Source organism: Helianthus annuus, chromosome 15 (assembly GCF_002127325.2).
Source record: "Helianthus annuus cultivar XRQ/B chromosome 15, HanXRQr2.0-SUNRISE, whole genome shotgun sequence".
Classification (NCBI taxonomy): Eukaryota; Viridiplantae; Streptophyta; class Magnoliopsida; order Asterales; family Asteraceae; genus Helianthus; species Helianthus annuus.
This window is the reverse complement of record NC_035447.2, coordinates 27359007-27379745: the sequence shown is the minus strand read 5'-3', so window position 1 is coordinate 27379745 and position 20739 is coordinate 27359007. Positions and strand designations below refer to the sequence as shown.

The window sequence follows — 20739 nt, the reverse complement described above, 5'->3', positions numbered from 1 at the left end:
AGATTTGCTAGATTTGCACCTCTTCGAGGACATGGTCGATGATAGAACTTCGTGGAGACGTAGGATTAAGGTTAAGGACTTTTAGGAGTTTGGCCTGGTTTTTGGTTTAGGTTCTTGTCTTATGAGTTTAAATTTTTTCGTTTTCTATGAGGTGTGATATAGCTTTCTATAAGTTGTCACTTATTCCCGGCGTCGTAGTTTTACTAACAACTACTTATTTATTTATGTGTTTATTTTTATTATTTTTCTTTTCCACATTTTTTTAGTAGTTGTGTGCTTATATATGTTTTTCTAGAAGCTTATGTCTTGGTTATGGTTTTTTGGAGCCGGGGGTCTCACTGGAAGCAGCCTCTCTATCCCCTGGGATAGAGGTAAGGCTTGCCTACATCCTACCCTCCCCAGACCCTATCAATAGTTGCGCTTATAGGTGGGATTATACTGGGTATGGTTGTTGTTGTTGTTGTTTATGTCAAATTTAGGGCCACCTTTTTGTATATGTGATTTGTAGATGTGACTATAGGAAAAAAGAACTTATGTAAAAAAGACTGTGTACCCGGCCGCAACGCGGCGGGTACTTTTCTAGTTATATTCTATTTAATAAGTTATTTTTATATAAGAAACATTGAATATTGTATCAAGGAAATTACAATTAAATAAGGAATTATTTAATTGATTTATACATAATTTCTATAATTTTTATAAAATACTTTCTATTAATGAAACTAATTCATTAATAATGGTAAATATAATTAAATCAGATTTTGTTACTTATGGGTAATATTTAATTAATATAAATTATACTACGAGAGTTAAATTGTATTTTCATAATACCTGGAAGGCTAAGTAAATATATGAGGAGAAAAACTAAGAGGGTGTTTGGGATTACGTTTTGAAGTGATTATTTGATTATTGTGTTTGTAAAACATAAATAATCTAAAAAAGTGTTTGGATGAAAAGTGATTATCTGCCTCTAAAACGCAGTTTTGAAGAAACATGTACCTATATGCTTTTTTCAGAACGCAGTTTTGAAAACGCAAAATTTATTTTGAAAACGCAACACCAAACACTCCCTAAAAGTCTTTCTTCTACCAACCTGTAACTCACGATCAGCTTCGAAACCGTCATAAATCTTTCATTGTGTAACCTATGAATTTTTATTATACTCATCATTAACATTTAAACTACAAATTGAAATGATACAATCCATTATTTGGTTAAACCATCTACTAGACAATCATTCCTTCAAAACCAAACCTATAACGCTCCGCATTTTCTGTACTTACCATATTTAGAAAGTTGTATTCGTATTTTTTTAGAAACTTGCATTCTTACTTCATTTCAATCATTGTAATCTCGAGACTTTATCATAATGCAAATCGTATTTTTATATCAACATTGTTTAATCATACATGCATAATATGTAATCAGTCACGAAATACGCGTTTTAATTTAAAACCGAGACATACATCGAGATTATATTTTCTCAGAATCACATTCATACATGTATCATACTTATAATATACATGCATACACCCTTATATCATAAAATAACTAACAATACAAGTGCAAGGATGTTAGGACATTACATGACTTTATGAATTCTAGGGGTATCATACTCATTTAAGACACAATGCAATGAATTATAGGCTTAAAACTTAAAACACCATGCAAGAAAGTTAAGTAATGTGTTTTAAGTGTTAGGCAGTGTGTTTTAGTTGTGTTTTAAATTTCACGCCCATAATACGTTGCATTGTGTTTTATATTGTTATGCTTGGTGTTTTTCTTGCCAGAACAACCCAAAACATCATGTGTAAGTCCAAAACTTGATGCCTACATGTCAATTTTTATGCCTTCTCACGAAAAATGTCCTCTTTGCAGAAACCTCACCCTATATATATATATATATATATATATATATATATATATATATATATATATATATATATATATATATATATGGGAGGGTTCAAATGAGAAGAAACTCTTTGTAAGAAGAAAAAAGAAGAAATTTCAACCAATAGGAATGCTTCATTAGATTTCATTTAATATTTGTACTTAATGTAACTATAAGGGTATATTAGTGAATTTACATACATCATTAATTGGTAGTTTCATCTTTAATAACTAACTATATTAAATTTGTAACTTATTTTTAAGATATATATTTTTCACAAAAAATAAAAATAAAAATTCATTTATAGTGTAGGATAAATTCGAGGCGTGTAGGATAAATTACGAGTTGTGTAGGATAAATTTCAATATGTTTAGGATAAATTTCGAAATGTGTAGGATAACTTTTGATGTGTGTAGGCAAAAATATTTAGTGTGGAGGAGTGTAGTCTTAATGACTAATTAATTAGTCACATAATAATAAATGAGATGAGAAAAAAACTATTTAATGTTTTACAATTGTACCCTTTTATTCTTTTTCTTCTCAATAAAAAATTCTTCTCAAATGAACCCTCCCCTATATATATATATATATATATATATATAGGGGACCGCTAAAATGAGAACCACCTCGAGTTGTAAGAACCGTGAGAACTACACCGTACGGGGCGAGGTGGACCAAATTTTTTTTTCAAAAACGTAGTTGCGTGTATTATAAACACATTTGTAAAAAAAAATCAAAAAAAAAAATGTCGTGTGTGTAGTTTTGAGCACCACAAGTTTGTGTTTACGGGTACCGTAAATCTAACCGGAAAATTTACGGGTACCGTAAACACAAACTTGTGGTGCTCAAAACTACACACACGACATTTTTTTTTTGAATTTCTTTTACAAATGTGTTTATAATACATGCATCTACGTTTATGAAAAAAAAATTTGGTCCACCTCGGTCCGGATCAAAAAGTTCTCGCGGTTCTTACAACTCGAGGTGGTTCTTATTTTAGCGCAATTCTATATATATATATATATATATATATATATATATATATATATATATATATATAGGGAGCCGCTAAAATGAAAACCACCCACAGTTGTAAGAACCATGAGAACCGCTCTCCACCAATCAGATTATGTCAACCAAAAGGGTAGTTTGGTTATTTACCCCAAATGTCAAATCTTCCTCTCTCTCTCTCTGCATTTAATGCCATCAGAATTTATCTCTCCTTATTTGTTTCCTTTCATTTCTCTCTCCTCATTTTTCAAAAAAGACAGACCTTCATCTTCTTCATCCCAACCCACAACCCACCACCATACACATCCACCCCAATTATTCTTGTATTCTTCTCATACATCACCTAACTCACAAAACCCTCTTCTCATTTGACCAATCCTCACACACATGACCAGATTTCAAGGACAGACAGAGATCGAGAGAGTATGACTATTTGAAGGAGAGAGAAAAGGACGGTGGCGGTGGTGTTACAGCTCTGGCAGTGGCGACGACAGCGCCACCGTGACGGCGGCGGCGGTGCTCTGATTTCCGACGGGATTCACCGTTCTGCGCAGATAGAGAGAGACGGAAAAAGGAGATGCCGGTGTCGAGCTTCGGTGAGCTACGGCGACGGCAGACAGGAGCGCCGCCGTCTACAGCGACGATGGTGGTGGTTTTTGTTGTATTTCAGTTTTGCTCAACTGGTTCAAAGATTCGGGATGTGTTTGGCTCGAATTCGAGTTATGTTCGGGAACCGGTTTTCATTTCGGGTTGGCTCAAAAGAGTAGTTCAGATTACGGGTTCGGGTTTTGGGACGATAGCAGCCCGTGTGTTCCTCTCGATCTTCCTCATACCTCGGTTAGTAGTATGTTGTCTTTGAATATTTGTGATTCACTATAAATCTTGATTATAGGATTCACTGTTTTAGAACATGTGTTTAAAGAATATGTTGTGATTGTGTATTGAGTTTGGTTGATGAAAGAAAGTTATAGGATTGATATATGTATGAGTTGTTTTGTTGTTACTGTGTTCTCTTTCATTTTATAGGGTTTTGTATGATTGCAAAATGTTGGAGTTTTGTACTGCATAATATTCATTGGTTGTTCAAATGATAAAATGGTGTTTATAGTCTTATACGTAAAACGTAAAGTTTTTAACGTAAAACATATAGTTTTTAACGTAAAACGTGTAGTTTTTAACGTAAAACGTAAACTTTTTAACGTAAAACGTAAAAAGTTTAACGTAAAACGTAAAACGTAAAACGTAAACTTTTTCACGTAAAACGTAAACTTTTTAACGTAAAACGTAAACTTTTTAACGTAAACTTTTTAACGTAAAACCTAAACTTTTTAACGTAAAATGTAAGACGTAAAACGTAAACTTTTCACGTAAACCGTAACACGTAAACTTTTTAACATAAACGTAAAACGTAAACTTTTATGTAAAAACTTTTTAACGTAAAACGTAAAACTTTTTCTACGTTAATTGTAAAACGTAAAAAACCGTGTGATAAAACGACGCCTAAATAAGGGGCGTGAATACGGGGCATAAAAACGCCGCGAAAAAAACGGGACGTAAAATACGGCGCATTAAAACGGGGCGTAAAATATGGCGCGTTAAAAAAACGACGCTTGAAAAAGCCGAGCGTAAAAAACGCCGTGCAAAAACGACGCGTTAAAAAACGATGCGTGAAAAAGCCGGGCGTAAAAACGGCGTGCAAAAACCGGTGCGCAAAAAAAATTGTTTTGTTAAAAAAATCTGAATTTAAAAATGCTTTTAATAAAAAAAAATTATTTTTAAAATATAAAAACTAATATAATTATACAAAAAAAGTAATAAAAAAATAATAAAGATAAAAAGACAAAAAAGAGTAATTTTACTAAACTACCCTTTTAGCTTAAAATGTTAAAGATATAATAAGACAAAATGTATTTAATATTAATTTTAGTTACTTTTAATCTCATCCATCCATCTTGTTGATCTAGTGGTTCAAAAGTGGTTCTCTCGGTTCTTACAACTGGAGGTGGTTTTTAATTTTAGTGGTCCCCTATATATATATATATATATATATATATATATATATATATATATATATATACAAGAGTAAATTGTCATTTTAGTCCCTAAGGTTTGTTCCAAATTGCTTTTTTAGTCCAAATATTTTTTTTCTTCTCTGGGTCACTGAGTTTTCTATTTTTTTGCCATTTTGATCACATTGCCTAACTCCGTCTAAAACCTCAGTTTTAACCAGGGGTATTTATGGCATTTTCGTTATAAACTTTTCAAATTGTCATTTTAGTCCAAAACTTATTTTATATTGAAAAATAAAAGAAAATTATCTAATTAGTGGGACCCACCCTTACCCTCCCCTTCTTCATCAAACTCGCTCTCTCTCTCCACCTTCACCTCACTTTACATCTCCCACCCAACACCACCATCAACACCAGCCACCACCACCATAAACACCAGCCACCACCACCATCAACACCATCCACCACCACCATCAACACCATCCACCACTGTCACTACCCTCGTCAGCCTCTCACCACTGCCACGACCATCACCGCCCACCACCATCACTATCCTCGTCAGACTCTTACCACTGCAGAGACTAGGCAGATTCCGACAATACTATTGCATGGACTAAAATAGCGATACGATTGTAGGGACTAGGCAAATTCTTACCACCATATCAGTCAGCGATAGGGTCGGCCAAACAGTCAGCGAACAGTCAGCCTCTTGAAACCCTATTCAGCCTCTTATAACAGTCGACTAGGCAAATTTCAAAGATACTATTGCAGATACGACGTCAGCTTCAGATCTATGTTGTCCATCCAGATTCCGGCGATACTATTGCCCTTACATTCGAACGCTACAGATTTTGTTGCCTTTACAGATCTACGTCGTCAATCTAGTGGTGTCGTTTGTTGATTTTTTTAGTGATTGATTGAGGAATGTGGTGGTGGTGATGATGATAATGGCGAGGATTGAATTGATTTGGGGTTGGAGGTGATGGGTTTGATTTGATGGTGGGGCTGGTGGGTTTTGATTTGGCAGTGGTTGTGGTGGTGATTGTTGAGGGAGAGAGACATGAGAGAGAGTGGGGGTTGTGAAACGGTGGTGAGTGGTGGTGGTTGTGGTTGTGAGTGGTGGTGTTGGGTAGGAGATGTAGAGAGGGGTAGAGGTGGAGAAGGGGAGGTCGGGGGAAGCGTGAGAGATAATGTGTGTAATTATGTGTGTGTGTGTATATTAATTAATAATTAATATTTTGTTTTATGTTTTTTAATAATTAAAGGGTTTTTCGAATCTAAAATAGAAAAAAAAGAATGGATCAAAATGACATCTTGAAAGATTTAAATTGAAAACCCCTAAAATACCCCTGATTAAAATGAGGTTTTTGGGCGGAGTTAGGGCATTTGATCAAAATGGCAACAAAAGGGAAAAGTCAGGGACTCAAAGAAGAAAAAAAAACTATTTGGACTAAAATGAAAATCTATGTATCTAAGAGCATGCGTACTGGGGCTTGATATACCGCCCAAAACAGAGATGGCGCCCCCATAGCGCCCCGCACACCGCGACGGGCGGCGTTATGGGGGGAAAAATGGGGGCAGGCGCTATATGTATCACGGCGTTTTGGGGAATCTTTCAAAATTTGGACCAATCAAATTTAAGCAATGTTTTTTATAATTAATTAATAAAATTGAAAATTAATAATTAGGTAATGATGGATAGGGGCGTTATGACTACGGGCTCAAGTGATATAACGCCCCATAAAGCCCCTGTGTGACGTGGCACGACACGTGTCGCATAACGCCCCACACGGGGCTTTATGACTACGGATGGCCTAATAAAGCAAACCAATGAGGGACACATGTCACCCTATGGTTGATGCCAAATAAGCATACACATCAGCAGACAAGTGGCATATATCAAATGAGTGGACATGTGGCTAAGCTCTCCGTGTCGGATTGAATTTTGGCTTCTATCATACTCTTCTCAACTCTCTCTCTCTCATTCTCACAAAATCTTCCAAACGATTGCTCCCAAACCCTAATCGACGATTCCTCTACTGAGCAACCTTAATCGGCGATTCCTTTCCTCACCGTTTCAATCGATCCTGTGCGATGAGGTATAATCAATCTTGAATAGTCAATAGTGATCATCGACGGTATTGATTCCCATATCTTCTTCTTTTATGATTGATTATGTTTTAATCGTTTGCTGTATTATGATTTCTACACCGTCCGGTGTCTCTGTTTTGTGGGTTTCTTGGAACCTGCCAGAAAGATTGTATGGTGGGATGGTTTATATCCAGGCTATTGGACAGAAGACATGTCTCTTCTTTGTTTGTTTGCCGACGACCAACCACCCACTACCAGAGAACCGCCGCCACTCAACCGTCTGGTTCGTTTACATTCACTTTCGTCTATCTGTATTCATGTGAAAAAATCACAAAATCTGCTATTTTGGGGTTTCTTGATCTTGCAAACTAGAAATTGGGTTTCTTGGGATTTTCTTTTTTTTTGTAAGTGAAATCTTTGGGTTTGTTTTGCATTGGCACTAGATTTTCAATTTGGAGGTAATTTTTTACCGCCATTATTGAAAATTCTAGGGTTCATGACACAAAGACTAGAGACTATATACATATAAAATGATCTTCAGTTAAATTATATATACTGGGTTCGTGACACAGAGACTAGAGACTGTTTAGATATAAAAAGATGTTCAGTAATGTTTTATATACTATGCTACTCAATTAATAGAGCAATGGAAATGAACAGTGGTTTTGGTCTTGGTTTGTTCCGATTGAACTATTTGGGCGGTCATCCCCCTTGAGACGCCTGTCTTTGGCTTTAAATCTTACCCCTTTTTTACAAAGAGAGGGGTAGTAACCAGAGGGTCACCACTAGCGGATTCCGGCAGTCTTGGCGGCGATGAGTTTAAACATAAAATCTTTGTCGATGTTTTAGGCGACGACAACTGGGATTCTTGTGAGGTTTCGGCCTTTTGCCTACCCGAAGATGATGGTGGCTTGCTACTTGGTATGACAACTTCGGTTGCAACCATAGCGCCACTGAGCGGGTTAAACGATGATGATAATCTTTTCGGATCTGATCTGTGATGAATTCATATAATGACTGTAAATCGGATGTTGATGTTGCCTTGGCGTGGGCGCGTGACAGGTATGGATTTTGTTTTATGTGGGTTTTTGTTGCTAGCTGTACTTTGAGAACATGAGGAACATGAACATTGTACCAGAGAAATAAATAGGCCGTGATGATGTAAAAAATTCGACTATCTTTGTTGTTTTGGCTTGGCAATTTGATGATTTGCAGCCACAATGAGGTAGTGTATTTAAGCCTACGAAACACATCTAACCAAATCAGTTGTGTTAATATTTGAATTTTACTATTGATGATGTTGCTTTCAGTGCTATTCTTTGATAGATTGATTTGGGTTTGTTTGTTTCTATCAATTTTGTTGCTTTATGTTATAGGGACTTTTGGGGTTTTTATGGGTTATATTGAAATAAACAATTTAACATGTTTTAGTTAGCGTCTATAGTTGTCGACTTTTTGGTGCAAATTGTAACAGAGAGAAAATTAAATGGGCGGTGATGATATAAGAAAATCCTCTATTTTCGTAGTTTTGGCGTGGCAATCTGATGATCTGCAGCCACAATGAGGTAGTATATCTGAGCCTTCGAACACACGTCTAAGCAAACCAGATGTGTTCATATTGAAAATTTACTTTTGATGGGTGCCGGTTACTCTCATCGGTTGATCTAGAAGACAGAATGGGAGACTTGAAGGTGATCTTGAACAACCGCAGCCTCAGACACTTGAATCGGTGTTACAGCGAGAGTTCGGTAAGCTCTTATCACCTGCATGTCTCTATTTTCCTGTAGATCGGATCATATAGTAACTAAAGAATCCTAAATCGCTATATTTACCTTTGTTGAAATTGAAGTACAGGAAAGAGGAGTAGAGAATATGTGTGAGAGACATCGATTCAAGATTGATTTCTTCGATTTTCCTACTACAGATTCAAACACAATGGAGACGATTAGGAGAGCATTGCACGCAGTTTCATGGTACTCTACTGATCGTAAGCTTCCTTCAAGTTGATAGGCAATTTTATGCTCCCCTTTTTATTTACCCTAATTTTTTCGTTTGATTGAAGCTGTCAACTAGAGTTAGCAACCATTATACAGTTTATGTGTTTTAATTACCTCATCTTTTGCTTCCTTTATGGTGAGGGTTTCTAACGTTTAAATATTGAATACAATTTTTTTTTGTGTAATTATTAATGATTATAATTAATATTAAAACAGAGAGATGTGGGATACATCAAGGAAAGGTCTATTGAGCTTGGTCCGCAAGACTGCACGTCATCTTTTACTTAAGGTAATGCAGGATACCAAATCATCAATAAATAATAATTAGAAACTTTCTGGATATGCGCCCAGATGGATGAATTGGCATGCTTTGCATGAGGAATGATAGCATTAGGGTCATATGGTTATGGTCCTGATGATTCCAGTAAATTTTTAAAATTTGACACAAGAGGTATTGTGTTAATTCTTCACCATTAATAATAAAAACAAGTTCTTTTAAGGATTGTCCTTTGTTATAAAAAAATCATTTGCAACAGAGGTGTGAGGTGGTCAGGAGAACGCCTCAGGGCCTTGAGATGGCGCTTCATACACATTACGTCGAATTTAGGGCCCGTCGAATTGAGGTCGGAGTTCGATTGTGAGAAAATTTAAAGTCATAGGTGTAGACACAATTGCATATTCAAAAGAAATTAAATTTCAGGGGCAGTCTGGGAATTTGGATTTATATGGTAATAAACTACAGGGTTTTTTTATTTATAAGTGAATGACAATGCATTTTTTTTTGGTACAAGTAGGTGTCATAGACTTTTGCAAATTAAAGACAGGGTGTCAGTGATAAGGATTACAATTCTACAAAACTGAATGAAGATTTTGCTACTTTGGAACATGTTAGTTTAGTATTTTAGTGTTCTGATTACTTTAACCATACTTGATGGGTTGTTTCTTATAAATTTAATACTTTAATGATGTTCATTTGTCTTAATTATCTAAGAACATGTCATTTACAAGGTATTGAACTTATCCTTCTCGGTGAAGATGTACATCAACATGAATTCCCCAAAAAGATTAAGATGAAGTTTCATTCTCTACAACAATCGGTAATTGCTTTTAAAGTTTTATTATATACCATTCATCTTTAAACATACATTTATTTATTTTTGAGCAGTGTTAACTTTTTTACGCTTACGGTTAATTTTTGTTTTTTTTGTCATATATATTGCTCGGTTGGCTAGGACTGGAGATTCAGTGCGCTGAAGATGAAGAATTTTGGTAAGGGTTACCCTATTTGTTCTATAAATTCACTAAACTTATTATGGTAAGTTCGGCACCGGGTGACATACTGATTGCTGAAACAATTTTCTTAAAGGAACACCCGTGGGCTTCACGACATTTAGTAATTATAGATTATTTAAAGTACCATTTAGTAGTATTAGATTATGAGGATTTAATCACAGTAAGGGTGTGTTTAGTTTATTATGAATTGAAAATATTCCAAAAGTAAAGGAATTTTTTGGACTTCATATAACCGTTGTGTCCTAATCTATTGAGACATTTGTAATTTTCAACTTGAATAGGCTTGCTTTTGTTTGGTAGAAACACCATGGAAGTGAAATAAAGGGTTTGGTTATTGCCTATGTAGAGCCGCCTAAATCCTATATCCAATATGTCGTTTTTAGACATTTTTAGTGTTTTATGATTGGCTCTTGTCACCAGCAAGAAACTTTTTTGTTTCCGTATCTATTTCTATGAGAATCCATGTAAACTTTATCATTTGCTTTCAACAGGAATATGGTATCAAAGGATTTCCAACTATTAAAGTATTTGTTTCTGGAAAACCTCCTGTTGATTACCAAGGAGCTAGGGAAGCAAAACCAATAGCAGAATTTGCACTTTCACAGGTCATCATATCGAATTTTAAATCTGCTATTCGTTAGACCATGCGTAGTGGTAAGGGTGAATAATGCCCCCACCGTTGGGCGTTTTCCGCCATGTGGCAGTCCAGTCACAAGGGACATTATTCGGCATTTTTCTAAAATGGGTATAGTGAGGATGTGGGTATTATGTTAAAAATTGGTGTAAAGAATTAAATAAAAAAAACTAACAAAAAAAGGGGATTGGCGAAGAAAAATAGGGATACATTTGATTGGCCAACCAACTTGCTATTTAGCGTGATTCAAAGCACGCCTGGAGGGCATTTTTGCTAAATCATGCTCAATCACGCCATGGGTGTGGGGGAGCGTTTTTAGGGGAGAATCACGCTGGATCACATACCACTATGCATGGTCTTATAAAATTGTTACCTTTCTATCTTTCTATATGTTGAAATGTGTTGTCATGGAGTAAAACTGTTAGGATGCTCTCTAAATTTTGACAAGAATTTGTATGTTGGTGGTTTGAGTCATCACAAATCACCATCATTCACAAGTCACAACTATTTTCATTACAGTTTAACCCTGTCACAGTAAACGTTGGCATGAAGAGATTAGTTTTTATATTAATTAACATGTCTCACTGAATTAGACCCTGTCTTGCGCCTGTCATCTGTAATTCATATATGCGTGCTTTACTGTTTGAAGTATTCATAGATAGTTTACTGTGCATAGGTCAAGGCACTCCTCAAGGACAAGTTAAGTGGAAAAACAACAGGAGGATCAAGTGAGAAATCAGAACCAAGTTTATCAGTCGAACTGAATTCGCGTAATTTTGACGAATTGGTTGTTAAAAGCAAAAATCTCTGGATGGTGGAATTCTTCGTACCCTGGTATTCATTCTATGCTTGAGTTGTTTCTTTAGCAATGTGTTTTCCAAATGCCCTTATTTCTTGTTGTAATACATTGAATATTCTCCAAACCTTGTGATCGCGCCCCACTGGGATTTGAATAATTTTGTTTTTTTTTTCAATGTACGTCTTTTTACATAGTACTAAATTTGAATCAAAATAAATAATATGGTTTTGGTTGAAGCCCGCGTATTACGCGGGCATTAACCTAGTTACTCTATATATAAATATAAATTGTTTGCCCGCTCTCTCTGCCCACTATAAATTAAAACTCATATTCCTTGTGACTTGTGTGGTGGAAAATATAATAATCTATTATATATAATAAATGTGTTAAATTTTGCTGATGTGTCAAGTTATCAGGCCACTAAATTTTTCTTTTTGGCGGGAAAATCTCGTCCACTTTTCTTTGACACGGGATCTGAAATAATTCGGGTCAGAATATGGGTCAAGCATGACTAATAATGGATCCTTTATATTTCTTTTCAATGCCGCTCCACCACAATTAGGGTTTCTTCTTCTTTGTCTTCGATCTCTCTGCTACTCCTCCATGTAAAGGTATGATTTAGACAATTAATCAACCATCATTCTCGGTTAATTCAAGGTTTTCTTACTATTATTTTCTTTGGTTTGTATATCTCATACTTTTCAGTGGATCCGTGTTGTCATCTAAATTATGTGTTGAGTTTTCTTTCAATCAGCATTCATATGCTAAATTCATTTGTAATCGATTAAGCAAAGTTTCTGTCTGATAAAGATTCGTGAATCTGTGAAGCAAAATTATGTGAATCGATGAATTGAAATTGCAACAAATCTTCGAGCTCATATTTTGGATATAGATTGTTGATAGCCATTGTTATAGGTTTAGGTTCAATAAAAAGGTCAGTTCATAGTTTTTTATGTTCTTACGAGCACCAAAGTTTTTTCACCTATTTATCTTTTTAACAATCTGTTTTTGATTGTTTGTGTATATATGATCTGAACTGGTGTGCACGATGATTAATCTGCAAAACCCACTTATTTTGCTGGAAAAAGGTGGCTTCATATGAATATTAGTGTTTTTGATTATTCAAAACCTTAAATTTGTCACCAAGCGCTTGCAACATCTATTTAGGTAATCTTTCATTTTGTGAATTCGGTAATCTGTGGTTGGTTTATTGCATTTGGGCACATGGAGTATGCATTTTATTTGTTGAATCTCATGTTATTAGGTTGCACACAAGTTGCTCGATAAAATGCTTGAATGAAGTTTTATTCTCACATTGGTTACATTCAAGTGTTTGCCACCATAAGGTAAAATACTACCAATTCTTACCTGAATAAAAGCTTACCAACAGGTAAATCAATTTTTATTTATTTATTTATTACAATATCATTTTTATTCCTTTTCTTATTAAGGGTCGCAACGGATCAGGCATGTGGAAATTCAACAGAAGGTGACACATCAGTTTTATCAGTTTAAAAAGAGAGACTGTGATGTCTTTATTATGTTGATATTTAGGGGAAAACGGTTACTGATTGATTTCAAGGGTTTCCTTTTTCTATGTTTTTTTTGTTCGTTATAATTGCTATATCTACTTTTTTGTCTACTAGATGTGGATTTTGATAGTAGATAAAAGTTATGAAACGGCATCATTTGGATTTTTTTGTTTTTACACTTAATGATGGTTATTGCATCTGTTTATTATGTTGGGTTTTTGTTTTAAATTAGTTTGTTATAAAATATTGATGTGAAGATCGAGCTTTGTTTTGTAGTGGAAGTATGTTTCGGATACTTCAAAGGAATACAACCCAGGTTAGATTAGAAAACGGCATCTTTAAATAATCATATTAATATTGTAAGTACTTTATATGCTAATTAAGTAATAATCTACTTCTATCTACTTCTATGTAACCTGAGATCATACTTGAAGGTATCACTCATTAGAGGGATTGCTATGGGAGGTGGTGCAGCCATTGCAATACATGGTAGATTTCGAGTTGTTACAGATAATACGGTATGCCTCTTGCCATCAGCCATATATTTATGTATATTGTTTCATAAGGATGGTGAATCTTCTAAAAAGACATTCTTTTTCAAGATCAACAAATTTGATGGTATCATTTTTGCAGCTTTTTGCAATGCCGGAGACTGCATTAGGGTCATTCCCAGATGTAGGTGCATCTTATTACTTATCAAGACTACCTGGATTCTTTGGTAATTTGAGCTCGATCGTACTCTGATTGAGTCTTACGTTATACAATAAAAATTAATAATTTATATGTAAGAACTTTAAATTGGTAAATATCATATATCTGCAACATTTTGGGTGCTTACAATATTCATGGGCAATTTAAGTTGAATGCAGCACCCTATTTTGATATAATAGTTCATATTGTGGCAGGAGAATATGTGGGTCTTACGGGTGCAAGATTGGATGGTGCTGAAATGCTTGCATGTGGTCTTGCAACCCACTTCGTCCCGTTAGAGGTTCATTCTATTTTGATTTTCTAGATTTATTTCTCTATTCATCCCAAAATTGTTTTATTGCTCTTAGTAGTCATTTTATTCGGCTCTTGAGCTTAAATATGCTATTTGTGCTTTATTGACATGTATGTATTCTATCTGTGAACAGAAATTATCCTCATTAGAATATGCATTATGCAAAGCAACTACAGGTGATCCAAAAATTATCAACAATATTATACTACATGACTTCTCAACTACAGGTTCATAGTTCGACTAAGGAAGTGCTATTTTAAGGTAACACGTGTAAATGACTTTGGAAAGCTCATGCTGTCATACTGTTGGATTTAAGCGGCAATTATGATTTCAAACTTCCACCCTTAGTTAAGTGGTTTAAGGTCGGAAGTTATATCACTTAACAAAAAGGCAGCGAGTTGGTCTAAAGGTCCTTGATTAGTCTTTCGGAACCGGGCAACTCGGGTTCTGGTCCTGCGGTACCAGTCCTCCTTTACTGTTTTCGTTTTCTTTTTTTTTTCTATTTTTAAAACTTCCTTTCCTAATTTGCAAACCTGGTCCTCTAATCTTTACTATTATTGAATTGCCATTTAGTCATTTAACTTAAATATACTGACTTCCAAGATCAGTATGTAATAGAATTGCCATTTAGTATGTAATAATATATTGATATGTATTGTGTATCTATGTGTATATAGATTTTATACAGTCATAAGTAAAATAGCAATAAAATAAAAAAAATATCGGTATATATATATATATATATATATATATATATATATATATATATATATATATTTAGGCTAATTATAATGAGAAAACTCACTCCAGTTGACCAAACCCTGAAAACTCTAACATGTGGCTAGGATTGATCCACGTTTAAATTTATATTGAAAGAAGTAAGGGCATGATGGTCTTTTTCTATCTTACATTTTTGACATTATGGTGATGGTTGGTGATGTGTCTGCACACGCAGACTTCTCATAGTCCCTTCTTCTTGTCATCTTTTTAATTAATGTATGTTGTACTTGTTTAGACTTCTCAAGTTAGCCTTTTCTCTCACATCTTCCTCTCACCACCACTTTAAAAAAAACCAACCAGACCTCATTCATTTCAGTTAAGACTACCTCTCACCTCATTCATCTCTCTCCTCTACCAAAAAACCCACCACCACTTTGTTCAGATCAAAGAAATTCAGAACAAACCCACCACCCATGGAGAAGCTTTTGTGCTGACATCCCCTTAACCTTCATCACCCTCACACTTCTCTACCTCATCCCACACACTTCTCTCTCTCTCTCTCTCTCTCTCTCTCTAGATAACCATTTTCCAGATCTAAGATCTGAAACAAAAAAAATTCTTTTTCTTATCAAAATCCTTCATAATCAACCACCAAAACTCCAGATGCTCTGAAAAAAAAAGATGATCCGAATAAAAAAAAGATGCTCCAGATGCTCCAGTTGAAGATGCCCCAGATGCTTAGGGAAGATGCTACCAGATCCAAAAAATGCTCCAAATCCGGTTGAAGATGTTCGATGATGTTTCAGATGACGGTTCGATGTTGAAGATGATCCAAAAGATGTTTGATGTTAAACATGATGTTCCAGATCTATAAGATCCTCCAGATCCATAAGTATGTTTGTGTTTTTGTAGATCTTCATTTTTTTGTGTTTTGTAGAACTTCACTTTTTTGTAACTTTCAGATTTGAAATTTTTTTTGTGTTCCAGATCTAAAAGGTCATCTAGATTTGCAATTTTCAGATTTGCAATTTTTTGTGTTTTTTAGATCTTCATTTTGTTGTGTTTTGTAGATTTGTAACTTTTTTTTATTTTCTTGTTTAAGAAGATTAATGTTATTAAGTTCTTGTTTTCTGGATATGTTATTTTTTCATTACTGATTTTATGGTTGAATCTAAAAAATCTAGTGTTGTTGGATGTAACAATTCTTTGCCTCTTAGGTACGAAATGTAACAATCAAAGAAAAAAATGCATGTTACATTTTTTCGTGTTAGATAAATAATGTATGTTACTGAAAATAAAGTGCATTATTACACTTTTTTGTGTTACATAAATAATGCCCGTTACATTTTTTGTAACAATCAAAGCAGAAATGCCTGTTACATTTTTTTTGTGTTATATAAAAAATGTAACAATCAAAGAGAAAATGCATGTTACATTTTTTTGTCTTACATAAAAAATGTAACAATCAAAGAAAAAATACATGTTACATTTTTTATGTTACAGAAATAATGTAAAAATTATATGTTATGTTTCTATGTAACATTTGATGATAGAAAAATTATATGTTACGTTTCTATGTAACACATGTAACAAAACCAAAAAAATATGTTACGAAAATATATTATCATATACACATGTAACAAAACCAAAAAAAATATACGAGCAAAAAAGAATATTGAAAAGTAGTTGGTATATCATATTTGGAGAAAAAAGAAGTGTAATGATGAATATTGATGTGAGGGTTTCTTACAATATGCAGACTTTTGTCTGATTGTAAGAGAAATTATGTTAATGTTCCAATATTACCCTTCAGTACATGAAATATATTAAACAATTGAGACAAAAGGACACAAAAGCATCTGATGGGCAAAAATGAATCCTAGCCATCCATCAAGTATGATCAATGGTTGTTATTGGGTTTTCAGGGTTTATTCAACTCAAGTGGGTTTTCAATTTATCCTTACCCTATATATATATATATATATATATATATAGGGTAAAGTTCTTGTACAAATAATCTTAACATACTAAACATACAAATTGAAGGAAAACTCAAAAAGACAAGGTGACATTTTTGTAATTATCAATAACTATCAAAGTTACTCTACAAATATACCTAAAAAAACCTAACCACTCCCCCCACCCCCAAAAAAACCTAAACCCCCCCTCCCACCACCCCCCAAAAACCTAAAAAAACCTAACCCCCCCCACCCCCCAAAAACCTAAAAAAACCTAACCCCCCCTCTCACCCCCCACCCCCAAAAACCTAAAAAAAACCTAACCCCCCCCCCACCCAAGCTAAAATGCTAAAAACTAAACCCCCCAAAAAACCTAAAAAAATCTAAAAAAATAAAAAAAAACACACAAATTATTTTATTTTATTTTTTTAACATTTTTTTATTAAAAAATCGCTACTTTTAGTAGCAGCCAAAAAAAATTTTTTTTTTTTTTTGCTACCGAAATGTAGCGATTTTTTAATAAAAAATGTTTAAAAAAAAATTTGTGTTTTTTTAGGTATTTTTGGTTGTAACTTTGATAGTTGGTGGTAATTACAAAAATGCCACCTTGTCTTTTTGGGTTTTCCATCAATTTGTATGTTTAGTATGTTAAGATTATTTGTATTTGATCTTTTGCCTATATATATATATATAGGTAAAGAGTATGGTACAAATAGGGTTATCGTACATTATATACGCTATATTTTGAGCCATACACGTGTCCTGATTCATTTCGGTTTAATAAGGTTAAATCAGACAATTAACCTAATCATCAGAGGGCAAATTCGTCTCTTCATTCATTCAGCGTGAAGTTCGTTACACTGATATCCCGGTAATTATTATTCAAATCAGTTTCAAATTTTCCATAATTCACAATTTGCAGTTTTCGTTCTTCTGTGTTAGGGTTTCATTCAATTTGTTTATTTCGATGGGTCCACAGAGTAGCACTGGACGAACAGAAGTTGATTTTGAAGAAAATCGACCGATCGGTGATCATGCTCAATTATCTGCTTATCAGAGAGTTTCGATTGAGGATGTTTTAAATCCGCGACCTGCAAATCCAATTCCAATTCCAATTTCAAGTTCAAGTGCTGCAAACGAGTTTTCTATTGGTAATTATGTTAATTCAGATATCTTAATTGTTTGTATAATTGTTTTTTTGTTTAATCGTAGCATTGTTGTAGCTGTTTTTGTAGTTTGAATGTTTGATTACACTTTTGTATTTTGAAAAGCAACATGTATAAATTCGCATGTTATTACTCTTACAGTTTGCATTTGATTTTATTTTTTTTTTGCAATTTCGCATGTTATTATGTAATAAATCGCATATGTAATTCAGATTAATCAATATCATCATTTCGCATGCTTTGATCAGACAATTCGCATGTGTTTTATATGACGTTTTATGTTTTTTATTTTGATTCATGTAGATGAAAGGGTTTACACTCCGGAGGTTCAGGCATCAGCTACACCTGTTGTTGGAATGCAATTTATCTCTATTGAACAAGCATATGCGTTTTATCAATCATATGCTAAGTTAGCTGGTTTTTCTATTCGGAAAGGTGGTGAAGTATACAGTGGTGGTATAATCAAAACTAAGTATTTTGTTTGTTCTAAAGAGGGACATAAGCCTCTGTGTATTGATGATCATTCGAAGTCAAAAAAGCAATTCAAAACAAGGAACAGGGAGACTATTAGGACCGGATGCAAAGCTCAACTTATGATTTGCACTGTGGATGGTAGATTATATACAGTAAAGAGATTTGTTGATGGTCATTGTAACATTCCCAAAATTTTTATTTATATATATAACAACTTATGTTATTAAAAAAGATGCATCATGGGTAGATTAACTGTTAGAAATATAAAGTACCTAAACGAGCCTAGGAACCATTTAATAATTTAAATTGAACCTACTCTGTTTTAATGAAACTTGGTTCAAAATGTAGATAAAATTATTTTCATTCTAGTAGCGTATTTATAAAACATCATAGTTTAGAAGTTATATGCACCAAATAAGTAAAACAGTTGAATTAATTATAATATATAAAATAATAATAAAATAATAAAAGAAAATAATAGAAATAGAATCCTAAATATGCATAAGTATAAATTAGAATCTTTAACAATTGTATGAAATTCAAAACATGAAACCAATACACATACAAATAAGTGTACGTGGCCATTCAAAATGACATACAACTCAAAATAACAAATTAATAGAAAAATCTATACTTTTGAATTAAGATTTTACATGTGTACGTGGATAACAAAGAATAAATGCAGTAACTTAGCCTCCAAGCTATTTTTGGGATTCAACTATAAATAGAACCACTTCTGAGCTTCCAAAGTTGTTCAGCTCGTTCATTTATTTCTATCTCGCTTACACTGTGATATAATTACACCCACTCTTCTTTAGCCCTGCCCCGTTTTAAGTGTTTTAACCCTTGATCACTAATACCCTGTCCGACTGACGTAGGGCCCCGTAACATATGTCAAGGCTCTGCCTAAATTCGTTGGGGTTCTGTCTCGTGACGTAGGGATAAAGTAGAATTGGGTTACTATATTTAAGCGTGAGTGCACTATATATTTTACCAAATCACCCAGGAGTGATACCCAAAATATAACTACCCTCCTAAAACACCCCTGACACCCCTACACTTCCTGAAATACATCCCATACGTAAAAACCAAGTCCGAATTATAATATAGTATTAAAAATAAATGGAAAACAAGAAAAAGTAAGTTGAGGCGGGCCGCGTAGACCCACCCCAACCATTCACGCGGGCCGTATGAAGGTGTAACCGGATTCCTTTGATTTCTTAAGTCCAGGCGGGCCGCATAAACAACATATTAAGATGACGCGGGCCGCGAGTGACCTAAAGTGTGGCGCAGCCCGGTGCCGACACGTGTCGACATCGTGGCAGGTCTAGATCATGACCAGGATAAGCTACGCGTTGACTGGAGTTTGACGCGGGCCGCGTAGACTCCTGTCTACCCTTACGCGGGCCGCGTGGGAACCAGAATCAGCACCTATATAAGAGGGCCATCGGATTTCATTCGAATTCGCTCACAACGATTTCTTTCTCTCAAATTCTGATAGTAGGCCTATAATACGCAGGTATTATACCCCCTAATTAGCGACGCTCTGCCTCGTTGTAAGTATCATAACCCCTGGATACGTATTAGATATTCTGCCCGATTGATCTAGGGTTCCGTAACGGCTGTCGTGGTTCTGCCCGACGTAGTCGTTGGAATACCGTCTCGGGGAGGGTATTACTAATGTTAAAATGGGTTATTATACTAACGCGTGTGCATTGTTTAGACTATAACCAGGAAATCACAGAGGAAAGCCTTATAATAACAATGTGAGTGATCCTTCTTTTTATGAACTCATTTTTGTGAGTTGATCCACTTTTTGTTAAATGTTTTTACAAAACCTTGCATACTTTTCTATGCAAATAACAGTTATTGAGTATTTGTAAGAATACAATTGAAAGACCCTAATGCGTATTTGACTAAAAGTCGCAGCGGAAGTTCAAGCCATAAACTTTCTTTCCTTATAATTACCTTGACTTACTTAAAACTTCATTTTAATACAACCTTTTCACATGAAGTCATCAATTGACTCATTTACAATTAAATGCATGACATGGGTTTTCTAAATTTCAACACCTACGTTTCCGTACAATCTGTCTTGTGACTCGATCCTCGATCTCTAATCCTTGAAGATCCTCGTGACTCGTACAACCTGCACTCA

At 34.5% G+C, this 20739-nt stretch overlaps 1 protein-coding gene and 1 long non-coding RNA gene across 51 annotated transcripts; both read left to right on the top strand.

The window, feature by feature from the left end:
• The first annotated feature begins 6845 nt into the window (after positions 1–6845).
• LOC110911126 (3-hydroxyisobutyryl-CoA hydrolase 1-like) lies at positions 6846–14925 on the top strand. 50 transcript variants are annotated; one of them, XR_004880609.1, is made up of 17 exons: positions 6846–7288; positions 7855–8067; positions 8480–8570; positions 8677–8753; positions 8855–8978; positions 9068–9138; positions 9219–9291; positions 10011–10099; positions 10235–10271; positions 10787–10900; positions 11606–12895; positions 12993–13074; positions 13180–13217; positions 13537–13576; positions 13695–13778; positions 13894–13978; positions 14166–14429. XR_004880609.1 is itself a non-coding variant. In XM_035983745.1 (10 exons), the coding sequence occupies exons 5-10, from the start codon at positions 13198–13200 to the stop codon at positions 14496–14498; spliced, it is 417 nt and encodes a 138-aa protein (XP_035839638.1). In that variant the 5' UTR covers positions 10115–10271; positions 10787–10900; positions 11606–12895; positions 12993–13074; positions 13180–13197; the 3' UTR covers positions 14499–14925. The 50 variants fall into 50 exon arrangements, 1 of the variants encoding a protein (XP_035839638.1); XR_004880607.1 differs by having other exon boundaries at positions 8674–8753; XR_004880616.1 differs by having other exon boundaries at positions 6847–7288; positions 8532–8570; positions 8860–8978.
• Positions 14926–17560: 2635 nt separating this feature from the next.
• On the top strand, positions 17561–18453 carry LOC118487175. Its single transcript, XR_004880592.1, has 3 exons — positions 17561–17812; positions 17921–18092; positions 18411–18453. It is a non-coding gene; the product is annotated as an uncharacterized LOC118487175 (long non-coding RNA).
• The last annotated feature ends 2286 nt before the right edge of the window (positions 18454–20739 follow it).